Source organism: Pygoscelis adeliae, unplaced genomic scaffold, assembly GCF_000699105.1.
Source record: "Pygoscelis adeliae isolate BGI_AS28 unplaced genomic scaffold, ASM69910v1 Scaffold386, whole genome shotgun sequence".
NCBI lineage: Eukaryota > Metazoa > Chordata > Aves > Sphenisciformes > Spheniscidae > Pygoscelis > Pygoscelis adeliae.
The window spans coordinates 2,982,386-2,996,096 of record NW_008824940.1 but is presented as its reverse complement, the minus strand read 5'-3'; the positions used below and the strand labels follow the sequence as shown (position 1 = coordinate 2,996,096).

The 13,711-nt window shown below is 40.4% G+C and overlaps 1 protein-coding gene across 1 annotated transcript in view; it reads left to right on the top strand.

Moving 5' to 3' along the window:
* The first annotated feature begins 3,349 nt into the window (after positions 1-3,349).
* MAP7D2 (MAP7 domain containing 2) overlaps positions 3,350-13,711 on the top strand; it is a 58,218-nt gene continuing 47,856 nt past the window's right edge. The window contains exon 1 of the mRNA XM_009325503.1: positions 3,350-3,437. Coding sequence (XP_009323778.1) covers positions 3,350-3,437 — 88 coding nt within the window. The remainder of the gene's footprint in view (positions 3,438-13,711) is intronic.

Sequence of the window (13,711 nt, the reverse complement as noted above, 5' to 3'; positions counted from 1 at the left end):
GGCTACTTAGTGCTATGAAAACATTCCTTAGCAAAGAGGCAATTTTCTTTTTAAAGGACTGTGTGCAGTCTCACCACAAATTAGCTACATAAGGTAACCACAATATTCACCAAGTAAAAACAGTGTTTGTTTTGCGTACAGATGCTCAGGGGTGTCCTTTTTTGTCGAAATGATGGCTGCAGGACTAGTGATTGTATGGGCTCTTTTTTTGGTGTGTGTGGTTGTTTTTTTTCCTTAGTTTTGGTCTGGTCTTATTTATAAAGTGGGAGCAGATCTGCCAAGTTGACTGCGTTCCTTCCTATTCCTTTCACTGAGGTGGTGCGATAATGTGAAGCTTTTAATTGGCTTGTAACTTGGGACTCTGCTACATGTGTGTTTAAATCCTTTTGCTCACTGAACCGGTAATAAGCTTCCTAAATTGTTCTGCTCGCTCAATTCTCACAGCTGACAAGAAGAGCCTGCAGCGCCCGCAGCCTGCCCGCGAGGACCCCGAGCCATTCCCCTCTCCCGCTCCCATTTATCAGTGGGAAGTTTTTTTACATCTTTACAAAGCTTTTGTACTCAAGCAGGCCTGTCGCCCTTAGTTTCTGAGCACTGTGTTGAAGTGGCTGTGGTACCCAAAGACTTACTTTGAAAAGTGGTGTATCAAACAGAAATTGTGGTTGTTTTGTCTGTGTAGCATGACAAGATGTTTAAAAGGTGGCAATAAGTCTTTAAAGCTTTAAAGCAGAGAGATTTGTCTAAGGACTCAGAAATGGTAGCTTTACAGAATTAAATGTCTTTGCAGACAAATATGTCTGGGGTGAAAAAGGGAAGAAATGTTCCCTTAAAGGGGGTTAAGCCAAAACAGCTTTAGCCAAGGATGAGAAAGTGTGCTGATTTTTCCAGTATTTCTTACGTTATAAACTTCCTGGTTTGTTATTGTTCAAGTATTTCTGAATTATGTCATATTTTCTATTTATAATAGAAATTGTTATCAGTGATTTTTTCCTATTAAAAGAACACTTCAGAAAAAATACATATTGGAATTGTTGATTGTATAAGTAGTAACAAATTGAAAATTCTTCTGTCAGTGGAGGCGATGAGCAAACTTGGGAGGATCCAATTGAAGATGAGGTTATATTTCTTGCACTTTAAAAAAAAATAAAATCTGTCATCTGCACCTTTCTGCCTCTCATGGAAAACATAAAAACAGATGGAGTTAGAATTCTGAGTAGTGCCACAAGTTAAGCCAACTTTAGTCATAACAAAAAGGATGCCCAGTACATCATCTGCATATATCAGACATACCACTGTGGAAGGACTTAATCATGCACTTGGATCCTTGAATCCTTTTAGATAAAAACGTACTGACATGGTTATCGTTTGGGTCAGGTCATTGCAAGGATATTCACATATGCCCGAATACTTATGAAATAGAAGTTATCTGAATGTTAGGGGGTGTGTTAAGTTTAAGAACTAATCAGAATTACTTTGTAAAAAGTATGTTAGACAGTTTATACTAACATTCAGACTTTGCTTTAAGGCGGTTTTGGTGTACTGACATTGCTTTCAAAATTTTTTAACTTCAGTTTTACACATTTCTTGAACCTTAAGCAGTCAAATATCGATGCTTATATACATCTGAAGTGTAAGGCAAGGCTTACAGGAAACATTTCAAGTTAAATTTCACTTGTTCTTCTGATTGCCACATTCCCTTTTGCCAAACTCTCAGTTGATCTTGTAGAGATGGTATTAATATTCTCCCTTAATAGCTTTAGCTATTATAGCTACAAGAGAACTATTTATTGAAGAGTAATCAACTTGCCATACCAACTTAATGTTCTTTCAAGTATCCTCCTATATGCGTTTTGATTAAGATAGAAGCTGATAGTTTAAAAATGGAAGTATACATGTATTTTAGAATCAAGTAGAACTTGATTTTATGGAAGTGGGATATTGAAATATTGCTGTGTACTTTTTGTATAGGAAATCATGTTGCCTAGAATTTCAGGGCATAAAATTCATCAGATGGCTTCTAAAACCATCTGAAATGGTTTTAGAAAAACCATTTAGAAAAACCATCTGAAATGGTTTTTTAAATCTCTGTGTGATTTAAGATCAGTTTGGGTTTTAATTTTGTTAGCTGAATAATAATCACTTGTTGAAGTTTGAATGATGGGGAAGAACATGGGGTGGTAACAGAGAAGATGAATAATGATGCAGGAGAGATGCATGTTTAAAAAAAAAATCGGAGGAAAGCAAGTAGAAAGCTGGAGTAATTTTTAAACTTACGGTGAGAAAAACAGGTTGTCACTAGAGGATTTACATGCCATCTCTAAATTTAGGCTATTTTTATTGAATATTTTATTATTAAAATAGTGCTGAAAGTTGTATATTGACATCTTGATACTGATTAAGAACTGGCATATAACTTTTTCATCAAATATTTCTGGACTAACTTAGCTAAAAAAGAAAAATAGACCTGTTTTCCCAGTGAATTGAGTACAAAACATTTCTGATTCTTGTCAGAAAGCACCTAGATAAAGTTCTATAAAATGTAAGCTTTGAAATATTTATATTTTAATAATGTAAAATTCATTTGTTTTCATTGATTGTCTTTTTCTTCTATTGGAAATTGGAGGAACTCTTACTGTAAGGTATATTGGAGGAAATGATGCTTTATAACCTTGAAACTCTCTTTTAAATAGAATTGACAAAAGTACTAGTCTAGTCAGCTACTGTAAGGAAACAAGTGCTCTTTTCTACTGTGATTTTAAGTCTGTCCTGCCTTAATGATTTTAAAAAAATTGAACAGTGTGTTTTTCTGGTGCATTACAACTGTGCCAAAATATGAGAGATTTGGACTTCTTGTAATTCGCAGAATTGCCTCAAATTATTTCAGTGCGCTTGGCTGGGCTGCTCTCTCATGCTTACAGTACTCCAGGACCCAGCTTCAGGTCTGTGCCTGTAGCTTCAGGAGGAGAACCGCATTTGCCTCTCGTTTGTGCCTCTTCCATCCACGCTGCAGCCTGGCCCTTTGCTCGCCTCTTTCCTCTGTCCCGCTGGGAAGAATCAGTCTTTGGGGTCATGCAGCGGCAGCACAAGACACTGGGTTTTATTTTCCTATTCTTTCTTTTGGAGACCAGGCATTTAATCTGGGGAAGAGAAGGCTTGGGGGGGACCTCATCACCGTATTCCAGTACTTAAAGGCTGGCTACAAAGAGGATGGAAGCTTTGTCTTCACAAGGAGCTGCATGGAGAGGGCAAGGGGCAATAGGTACAAGTTGTACTGGAAGAGGTTTCATCTTGATAAAAGAAATTTTTTTACAGTGAGAACAGTAATCACTGGAACAGCCTCCCGAGGGACATGGTGGAGTCCCCATCACTGGTGGTTTTCAAGATGCGACTGGACAGGGTGCTAGATAATCCCATCTGGGCTCCCTTTCCCATGAAAGGTTAGACCAGACAGACGATCTTTCGAGGTCCTTTCCAGCCTAGGCTGTGCTGTGGTTCTGTGACCCTACAGCCCTGCCCTCCTCTACAGAGGACAAACTTTAGAAACCGACCAGCAAATTACATATTCACAGTACCAAAACTGAAGTTTTGGAGTAAGACCTAATGTGTGATTTCTGTAAGGAAAGCCTGTATATAGTTGCTCTGTGTGGCCTAGAGCCGCCCTGGGCCAGGAGCGCCTGCCACATGGCTGGGCTTGCTGGAGCAGGCTGGGGTGGGGGGTTGCTGCAGCCAGCAAAGCCCGTGGAAGTGTCCAAACCGCCTTCCCCTGTGAATGGGGTGGCTGGGTGCCAGGGAGAGACTTTACTTCATGGTCCTGGGGAAAGATGCCTGTTTTCTGGCTGAGGGCTTCTCAAGCTCCCCGAAACAGTGAGCGTGCGTGGGGTGTGTGGGTTTGCTTGCAGCTAGTGTGCTGGGATGTGCCGGCTGCCTCTGGCAGCAGGAGAGGGTCCGAGGAAGTCAGGTGAGCCCCTGCGGTGCCTCGGGGGCTTCCTGAGGCAGTTTGCAAACCAGGGGAGAAGATGCAGTGGTGGGGTGCAAGGCAGTTGTGCTGGAAGCTGCAGGAACGAAGTGCGTCGAATGTGGCAGAAGGCTTTTTGTTTGAGGTATCAGGTTTCATAAATCCGTGTGAGCTCTTCCCTCTCCTCAAAACCTGACACCTCACCAGGAGAGGAAAGAGCTCACAGGGATTTATGCTGAGAAGTGGGAAGGTATGGGGCGTGCCAGAGAAGGGGCATACATGCATAGGCAGGGCGCCATTTTTGATGGAACCTGAATTATTTCAAAAAAGAAGGGAGGGGCAGGGAGAAGACTCCTTTATCCATTCTTGTTCTCTTTTTAATAAAAAGAGTGAGAAAAACTGCATAAAATGAGGAGAAACAGCAGAGCTCAGGATACTGGTACTCTCTACAGCCAAATTCCACTAAGGTAGAAACAGGTGATGATCCTAATCACACTGAAGTGTTGTCTTGGCAGCATTGTGTATATACCTGTATTTCTCAGGTGTATATAAATACAACTTGTTTTCTTTGCTAAATAAAATCTAAAAATAAACACTGGGTAACACTCACCACCACTGAAGCTTAATGTGTATATTGTCCTTTACACCACAAAATTCTTAATGTGGCTATAACATGCTTGGTGCTGCCCATTCGGGCAAATCCCAGTCCTGTGTGGACAGCTGCTGGGGCACTGCTGTGCTGGGGAAGGAGGTTTGGGCGTGATCATTTCTGGTCTGCCTTCCATGTGGAGGTTGTGGCAATGGTTTTTCTGTTGATCTATCAGATAACCTTGTAAATTGGTGAGCATCCTGGCTTGGAAATAGTGTTAAGAGCGGGAAAGTTAAATAAGCCTGCCATGTGAACACCAGTGAATAAACAAACACAAGAGGTGTTTTAAAAGATAAATGTTCAGAGTGCTACAATTTATTGCTCTTGCTTGTGAAAACTGCAACACATTTCTATGTTTTGTTTTTCAATTTCTGTCCTGTAGATAGAATAGATCTATCTACACATGCATAAATAAAATCTTTTTCTAAATCTTACTATTTACTCTTAATCTCATAAATCAGTCTAAAATGGCTGAGACAAAAAAATAAATGTCAGAGCTAATCCAGTCGTTGGCCGTTCATGACAACGCTTCCAATTGAACTCTTTGCCAGCAAGAAAAGTAATCTTGAAATACTGATGTGCTCACTGTGTAAAGTATATATATTTTTGCCTAGAAAAACAATATTTACAGAATGCTACTCACTGGTTCTTCTGTAGAAGTTAGCTTTGTATAAATCGTGGTAATCGACCTTTTAATTTTTTCATAGGGTTAAAAGATGGAAAGCGCTTAGAAAAAGCCCGCATCCACTTCCAGTGAGAGGAAGGAAGCTCAGTTGCTGGTATCGCTAGCTGGAGGTGTCTTTGTCAAAAGTAATTTTGAAAGTGGAACTGAATGGCCTATATACATACACTTTTTATATTTCTGAGAGGAGGGAAACAGATATGATCTCTTCAAATAGTGTTTAGGAATGTTGTCTTTGAGATGATGATGTCTACTTAAGTAGTTGTCAAAAACATCCTTGAGAGGCAACGAGGCTGGTGAGGGGTCTGGAGGACAAGTCTTATGAGGAGCAGCTGAGGGAACTGGGGTTGTTTAGCCTGGAGAAAAGGAGGCTGAGGGGAGACCTCATCGCTCTCTACAACTACCTGAAAGGAGGCTGTAGCGAGGTGGGTGTTGGTCTCTTCTCCCAAGTAACTAGTGATAGGACGAGAGGAAATGGCCTCAAGTTGCGCCAGGGGAGGTTTAGATTGGACGTGAGGAAAGATTTCTTTACTGAAGGAGTGGTTAAACATTGGAACAGGCTGCCCAGGGAAGTGGTTGAGTCCCCATCCCTGGAAGTATTTAAAAGACAGGTAGATGAGGCGCTTAGGGACATGGTTTAGTGGGCATGGTGGTGTTGGGTTGACGGTTGGACTCGATGATCTTAGAGGTCTCTTCCAACCTTAATGATTCTATGAGAGCTCCTCTTCAACATGGAGAAGGGAACGGTTGTGGCTTCAGTCTGCTGCAGTGGCTGTTATGAACAAGACTTCTTCGGAAGCTGTACTTTACTTTTTATTTCAAAAAAAACCCTACAGAATGTTTTCTGAAAATAACTTTTAGCACTAGCTTTGGTATTACAGTTGAAAAGAAGAATGATTTTCTTTCCCTGCTGTTGTTTTTCTCAGCTGCACTATGCAGGATATTGTCTCCCATCTGGGTAGATCTACATGGTATTAATAATTAGAGTTGTTTGCAAAGCAGGCTGACTTTATTTTCATCTTGAATACTTCCTATTCTCAAACTGAAACTTCTGAAACTTCCTCCTGGGTCTACCTTTATCAATTTCAGAACTTGCCGTAGTTGTGTTGCCTGTATGTATGGGGTCTTCTTGTTTTGGTTGTGTTTTTTTTTTTTTTTTAAATATGTGAACCTTCTTTAACTGGGCTTTGATAGACACATCACCTTGGACTTTTTGAGCTGCAGGTTTTAATAGGCAAGTAGCCCTGATCTTTTAGCTGAACTGCCCTGATGGATTACATAGGGTAGGAGTCTGCCCTTCAGCAAGTGTGTGGGACACCCTTCCTCTTAAGACTTGCTTTTTAAGGTGGCAAAATAAAAATACTTTGATTTCAGCACTCAAAACCTGGTGACTCTCCTTGACACTCCAACCTTTAGTCTGGGGAAATGTTCATGAGCAGTACATCCTAAAACTTAAGAAGAAGAGAGGTTAATATGGGGGGAGGGGGGAACCCAGAACACTGCTGTGTAGGTATCTAACGTTTTCTTTCCCCTGAAGTCGTCTTTATCTGATCACTTTTCACTCGTTAGGAGGAGCGGCTGCTGGCTTCTTGGGGTGTGCATTATAGAGCAGAACAGCTTTTCCTTCCCTTGTGTTAGCAGTTGGTGGCCCGTGTGCAGTGAGCAAATGGATGGTTTGCTGGCTTCTGGTTACTTGTGCACCAGCAGCCATTTCTGCGGGTTAACCGAATCGTTTATTTATGAACGTCTTTTATGTATAAAGCATTTGGCCCATCACGATCATAGACTTGGGTAGTGGTCATGTGTGGCTTATTATTATTAAAATAGAAGAACAACATAATACCAGTGTTGAACACTTTAATTTTTTTCAGAAGTACTTCACGCTTTATAAGCCTCTATTTAAAAAAAAAAAAGGAAAAGTAAACATCACTACCAAGTGTGTTTTGTTGTAATCTGATTCACATAAAAGTTGGGCTTGAGGAGACATCTGTGTTTAAAAATGTCTGAAACCTGGTATGCTATTTGCTATTGACATAGCTATTATTTTACTCAGTTGTCATCTAGTAGATGGACTAGTAGGATAACACCCTATTACTGTGGCTTTTTGTTGTTGTTTTATGTGGTGAAAAAATCATCGTCTTTGATGTCAGTTAGTGATTCCTGGAAGCCAGAAGTGGAAAAGAGCGTGCAAGTTTTTGTTGCAGTAAAAGGGATGAGAAATAAAAAGGAGCCTGGGAGAAAGACTGTGCTTACTTGTTCTCTGCCTTTACAGGGCCATTCAGCTATAGTGTGCAGCCTGTGCCCTCCATATAAAATGAAGTAGCTCCTGTGCTGCAGGTAACGAGATATGGAGTTAAGGACTTTGATGGTTCTCCCACGTGAAACAACAGAGTAACTCAGTTTTCTGTGTTGGAAATAGTGTGGTACATTGCCATGCCCTCTCCCCTCAGCACTGTCCTGCAGGGCTCGGGCATGGTGGGCACAGCACGGTGCTGGTAGTGGGGTCCATTGACGGTCCCACACTGGCAGGGTGATCAGTTGGGTCCGGGGGTCCCAGCTGGGAAGAGCAGGAGTTGCACTGGAGATGGGACTACCTGAGACATAGGCCAGGGCCCAGCCCAGAGGTGGGCTGCAGCCGGCCTGCAACCTCAGTTGGGATCCATCCATATGGCATTGGTCCCTTCTCTGTGCCAGAGGTGTCTTCAAGGGGGCAGCGTCCTGCGTCAAAACCTCTCTTAATAAATGAGTTGACTGGTGAAACAGAAAGGACAGATGGGTGCAAGGTAATTTCAGCGTTCACCCAAAACTCTCGTGCTGTCCAGTAGACCTGTCACTATGTGGGCAATAAGGGTTGCCCACATAGTGACATGGCTTGGCTTCTGGGGGGAACTACCAAGGTCTTCAAGTAGTGTGTTTTGGTTTTTGTTTTGCTTGCAAATTCCTTTGGATTGACCCTTTCTGTTGTCCTGTGTCTGTGCAGTTTGTAAACAGGATAAATTCTTAATTAAGGGGTTTCAGAGTAATGTTTAATACCTTTAGCAGTGTTGTGGTTTAACCCCAGCCAGCAACTGAGCACCACACAGCTGCTCACTCACTTCCCCCTCGTGGGATAGGGGAGAGAATTGGAAGAGTAAAAGTGGGAAAACTCATGGGTTGAGATAAAGACAGTTTAATAGGGAAAGCAAAAGCCGCGCACGCAAGCAAAGCAAAACAAGGAATTCATTCACTGCTTCCCATGGGCAGGCAGGTGTTCAGCCATCCCCAGGAAAGCAGCACGCATAACGGTTACTTGGGAAGACAAAATGCCATAACTCCGAACGTCCCCCCCTTCCTTCTTCCCCCAGCGTTATATGCTCAGCATGATGTCATACGGTTTGGAATATCCCTTTGGTCGGTTGGGGGTCAGCTGTCCCGGCTGTGTCCCCCCCCAACTCCTTGTGCACCCTCCGCCTGCTTGCTGGTGGGGTGGTGTGAGAAGCAGAAAAGGCCTTGGCTCTGTGTCGGCACTGCTCAGCAGTAACGAAAACATCCCTGTATTATCAACACAAATCCACAACATAGCCCCATACTAGCTTCTATGAAGAAAATGAACTCTATCCCAGCCAAAACCAGCACAAGCAATTACTTATCGCTTATAATTTAGTTTATATTGCATAATTCATGGGAGAATATTTCAGTCAGTCATATGAAACTCATCCTCTGCTACAGCCCAGTCACTTTTGTGGTAGAACATAGCTGCTTCTCTTTTTCCGGTCATAGCAATAGGACATGTTTATATGTATGGTAGATCCTATGTAACTATATTGCAAACCAAAAGAAAGGTGATGAAAAGACTAACTTGAATCTACCAATTTTATTATTTTTTTTAAATTTATTAGAATTTTATTAAATTGGTAGATTGCTGGAAGAAAAAATTAATTCATTAATAATTTTATGGTATTTCTATAATTGTGTTGTGCAGTTGTGTTAGTTTACACCTGCAGTATAGCTGAGAAGATTTTTTTAAAATAAAAACTTCTTTAGCTTTGTAGGATCCAGAATAGGAATTATTTTAAGTAATTGAAGATGCTCTTAGAATGAGGGAAGCTTTGTATCTCTCTCTACTCTGTAGCTGTAACGTAAGTTCTGGCAGCCTGTGCGAGGTGGACAGTCTGGTTGCCTCAGTAGAGACCCCAGTGAAATATTAAGGGCAAAGATACATACATGGAATGACTGTACAGCAAGTTTTCTTGGTACAAATGTCGTAATAACTGAAGTACTATGTAAAACTAGATCTTTCTGTCTTGCTGGTTTCGTGGCATGAAAAGAAAAATAATCAAGTAGGAAAGAACATAGTTTGGGATTTAGTGTTGACATTGGGGCGGGGAAGGACAATGACACACAAGTTGTTATAAGAATTAAAACAGAATTATTTTGCTGTCTTTTTTTGGTGCAAAGTGGATGCTAAGTTATAAGCTCTTGACTGTAAACACATTCTGATGCCAAATAAAGCTACGTTTGTTTTATTTGCAGGATCAGTCAGGTTAAATTTCCTGCCAATAAATTGTTTTATTAAAACCACAATTGTGACACATCAGAAAAGGGGGAGAGGGAGGAACAATGAACAAGAGAAAATGAAAAAGTAAATTTTAAATAGAAAATACCACCTAACCCGTGTACGGGCTAATTGTAGACTTAAAGTGTAAACGCACATTAGAAGAAATTAAGCTAACTGGCCTTCATCTTCCAAAATGTACAATTACATTGTATTATAAGTAGATCATTTAATTGTGAAGTCATCGTTCAAGCGTTTTCAAAACCAAGTAGAACAAAGTATTGCATGCCAAGCATGTGACCTTCAATTTCTCGCATTCACCATGCATTTATCTCTATTGAAGAGCTTTATTTTTATCCCAATGTACACATCCACACCATGTGTTACTAAACTATGTCATAGCATTAAATCTGTATGCCAAAAAAAGTCTGGCTGCATGATTAGATTTGGTGTATTCAGTGTGGCATCTCCCACAGAAGACTGTGAGTGTGAATTCAGCAGTCATAGTCAACCTTAGTACATTTATGCCACTGTTCACTTGTGCAAATAATTATCTTTGTTTCCTTTTAGAGCTTGTTATGTTCTGTGCAAATAATTTCTTCAAGCTCGTCTGTTATCATCCACTTTTTAGCTGAACAGTGCTGTTTTGATAAACTGCTAGCACTTACGGTTTCTCATTCTGCTTTTTATAAATAACCCAAAAGAAATAACCACTGAAAATTATCCTTCCATTATCGTTGGTCAGTTTATTTTGACAGTTTAATGTGATGACGGTGGATTAAGCTTCTTTTAAAGTGCTCATTTTATGTTGTCTCTGCCTTTCTTTAAGCCTGTCAGTTTAAATGTCAGGCAATTAATTAGATGCTCTGAAAATCAGTACAGCGTGACATCATATGGTTGTTTCCTAAAACATTTAAACTGTGTGTTTACATGTGTGTGTTTTGGCTAATCTATGTCCTCTCATTTTTTTTTTAGTTGCCTTTATTCTATATGAGTTATTCAGAAAATAATGTGTAGAAAAGGTATTGATTTTTCTCTGAACTATTAGGTTATTAAAAAGAAAAAGCATGCAGATTTCTGTATTTGTTGTTTTTAGTAACTTCCATAATTTTTGATAGATTTTCTTAAGTTGTCGTGAGGTGTTTTTTTTTCCCAAAGCCATCCTGTTGTGAGTAGCTGGGGCCTTGAAGATATAAAACCCTTAATGATATAAGGTCATCATGCACTGAATATGCTCTATTTCTCAAGGCATGCAAATGAATCAGGGCTTTGATACAGGTTTTAAGTGTCTGGCTACAACTTCAAGAATTCAGTTGTCTGTATTTCTTCAAAAAGAAATGAAGCATAGAGGATCACACCTATCTGTCTGTCCATCCTTCCTTCTTCTCACCAATAATTAGCTGTTGAAGCCATCAGTCAACTTCAACCAAATTTGACAGAAGATACAGTCTAAAGGGTGCTATATTTCTGCAAAAATGGTAAAAGCAGGTGATGCCACAGAATGCAGTAAAAGGTCACCCCATATTACATGCCATAAAATTCACCACTCTTAGGAGGGAGTTGATTATGAATGCTCCGACCTCCAAGAACACTTCAATAAAAACTTGCATCTTGATAGACACAAGAGAATCTGGTGTCTAGGCGCAGCCCCGTAGGAAATGAGGCTTTTTAGTGCCCCATAGAGGTTTTTTTCCAAGTCACTCGTTTGAAGAATTTGAGTTACCAGAAAAATAAGATTCTGTGGGCCAGATTTCCAGCTCTGCCCTTACATACGAATGAGAACAGAAATTTGCTGTGTAAAGCGCTACAAATTCAGGTGCAAGAACTAACAGCATGTGTTGCATTCCCAGAGTTGTAAACAGAGGCATAAGGACTAAAATAATAAGCAAATTTTGCCTTTGAACCAAACAAATAGCTTTTCTTATACTGTGATGGAAGACCCATACAAGCCTTTTAATAGAGGCTTGTAATTTTGGACAAATATAAACCATATTTTTTGTTATACCGTCTAAATTAATTTCTGCTGGTTTTGTGTAGTGTTTTAAAAGTTCTGGACACTGATGTTGAATCACTAACTCTAGCACTTACTTATGTGCCAGTGTTGGACTTTGTTCTGAATCAAGTCAGTCTTCTCCAGATGGTTGAAGGATCAACAGAAATACTCCAAGAAATGTCATTCTTTAAGTATTTATATTTTCTTAAAAAATAATGTTTTGGGCCAGTGTCTCTGGTCTCTGAAATGAATTCAGGTAACAGTCAAAAGAAGACACCGTGCCTGTAGAGTGCAAGTATATGTGCAAGTGCCTGTGCGTGTCTAAAGACTGTAAGATGATTGTGCCAAGGGAAGTGCCCGCCGAGTCCCTGTAGTTCTCCCCCGGCGCCTGCAGTGCCTACCGCACACGCTCCTGCACTGGACTTCCCCTGAGCTAGGGCAGAGGCAATCTTGCCATGGCAGTGAAAATTGCACGTTATTGACTTAAGTACATCTCTCAACTCCTTTCTTTTTGGGCCATGAAGGTAACAAAAGAGGGTGGGAGATACCTGTGCAAACTGGAGTCTCCCTTCATCCTGTGTAGCTTTGCTACACATCACTGCCAAAGTTTAGAGGAACTTTGGCAGAAAATACTGAATACAGGACCTGATCTCTGTGCTAAGTAATACTTACTGCAAGTAAGTCAGTGACCCACTATGTTTTAATTGGCTTTTTTCTGCTGGCATGGGTGTGCCGTGAATCCTGGATTCAGTGTATGTGTTCATCTTCGCGTGTCATTTAAGCACTTTGCATACAAGCTTAGTCACTTTGTACAGGTAGCTTTCACTTCTGTTTTATTCTTCAGTTTTATAGATTTTTGTAAATCTTCGTAAAAGCTCCAAATTCTTACCCTGAAAAAAACCCCAAACTTCCTCTTTTTGAGACTTGAAAAATCAGTGGATGCACAATCCACTCATCTCTCTTGTGTAGAAAAGTGTTAGTTTGGTAAAATATCTTACTTATTCTGCAGGTGAAGAGCTCCACATATAATGTGATTTGTGTTCTGAATTTGCATAAACAAACAAGACAACTTATAGCAGGAACTCAGTGAATAATCCTCTGAGAAATTACAGATTAAGCAAAGATTTATCTTTTGCAGTGGTAAAAAGGCAGACTTAATATTTTTAACACTTTTTTAAGTACTGAAAATCCACCTAAATACTACTTAAGAACATAGGTTCACATAACTCTTTCAAGGGTTGCAGAAATGATCAGCCTTATTTATCAGTCCATCTGCATACTGTCCCTTGCCCTTGAAAAATACTTTTCCAAGTAGTAATGTAGATCTAATGCCTTCTGTCTGTTTCCACAGAATGCAAACATTGTCTTTCCATCACAATGGAGCAGGATTTAGGCAAGGTGGGTGAGACCCAACATATCTCAATGTTACAGCTGTGACTATGTCTCATTGTCCCCTCGCAGTCTTGGACTCCAACAGGCTGCACCAGCTCCGTGCATAAATTGGGTTGCCTGTGTCAGTGCTAAGACAATCTCCACTTTGGAATATTTCCTAGACATTACTTAGAAGCTCTAAGTAATTCAGACCCTTTAACGTAGTTCAAGGGTAAGAGTTGAATGAGGTTCTTGTTTTTGGAGCCTTGTCCTGGGGGGGGGGGGGGGGGTGTTGTTTGTTTTTTAATGGACACAACATTTTTTATGCATAGTGGCTAATATTAAATAGTTGGATTAAGAAAAATCATTATAAATTATCATACAAAGATGCATTCATTACATACAAAAGGATGTATGCGAATATAATACTTTTGTTCTTTTTGTCTGGTGTAGAGGTTGCCAGCCCTTGGTCAAGTCTCAGCAGTGTCTTGAAGGTTGAATTGCATGCACTGAAAGCGTCATGCTTG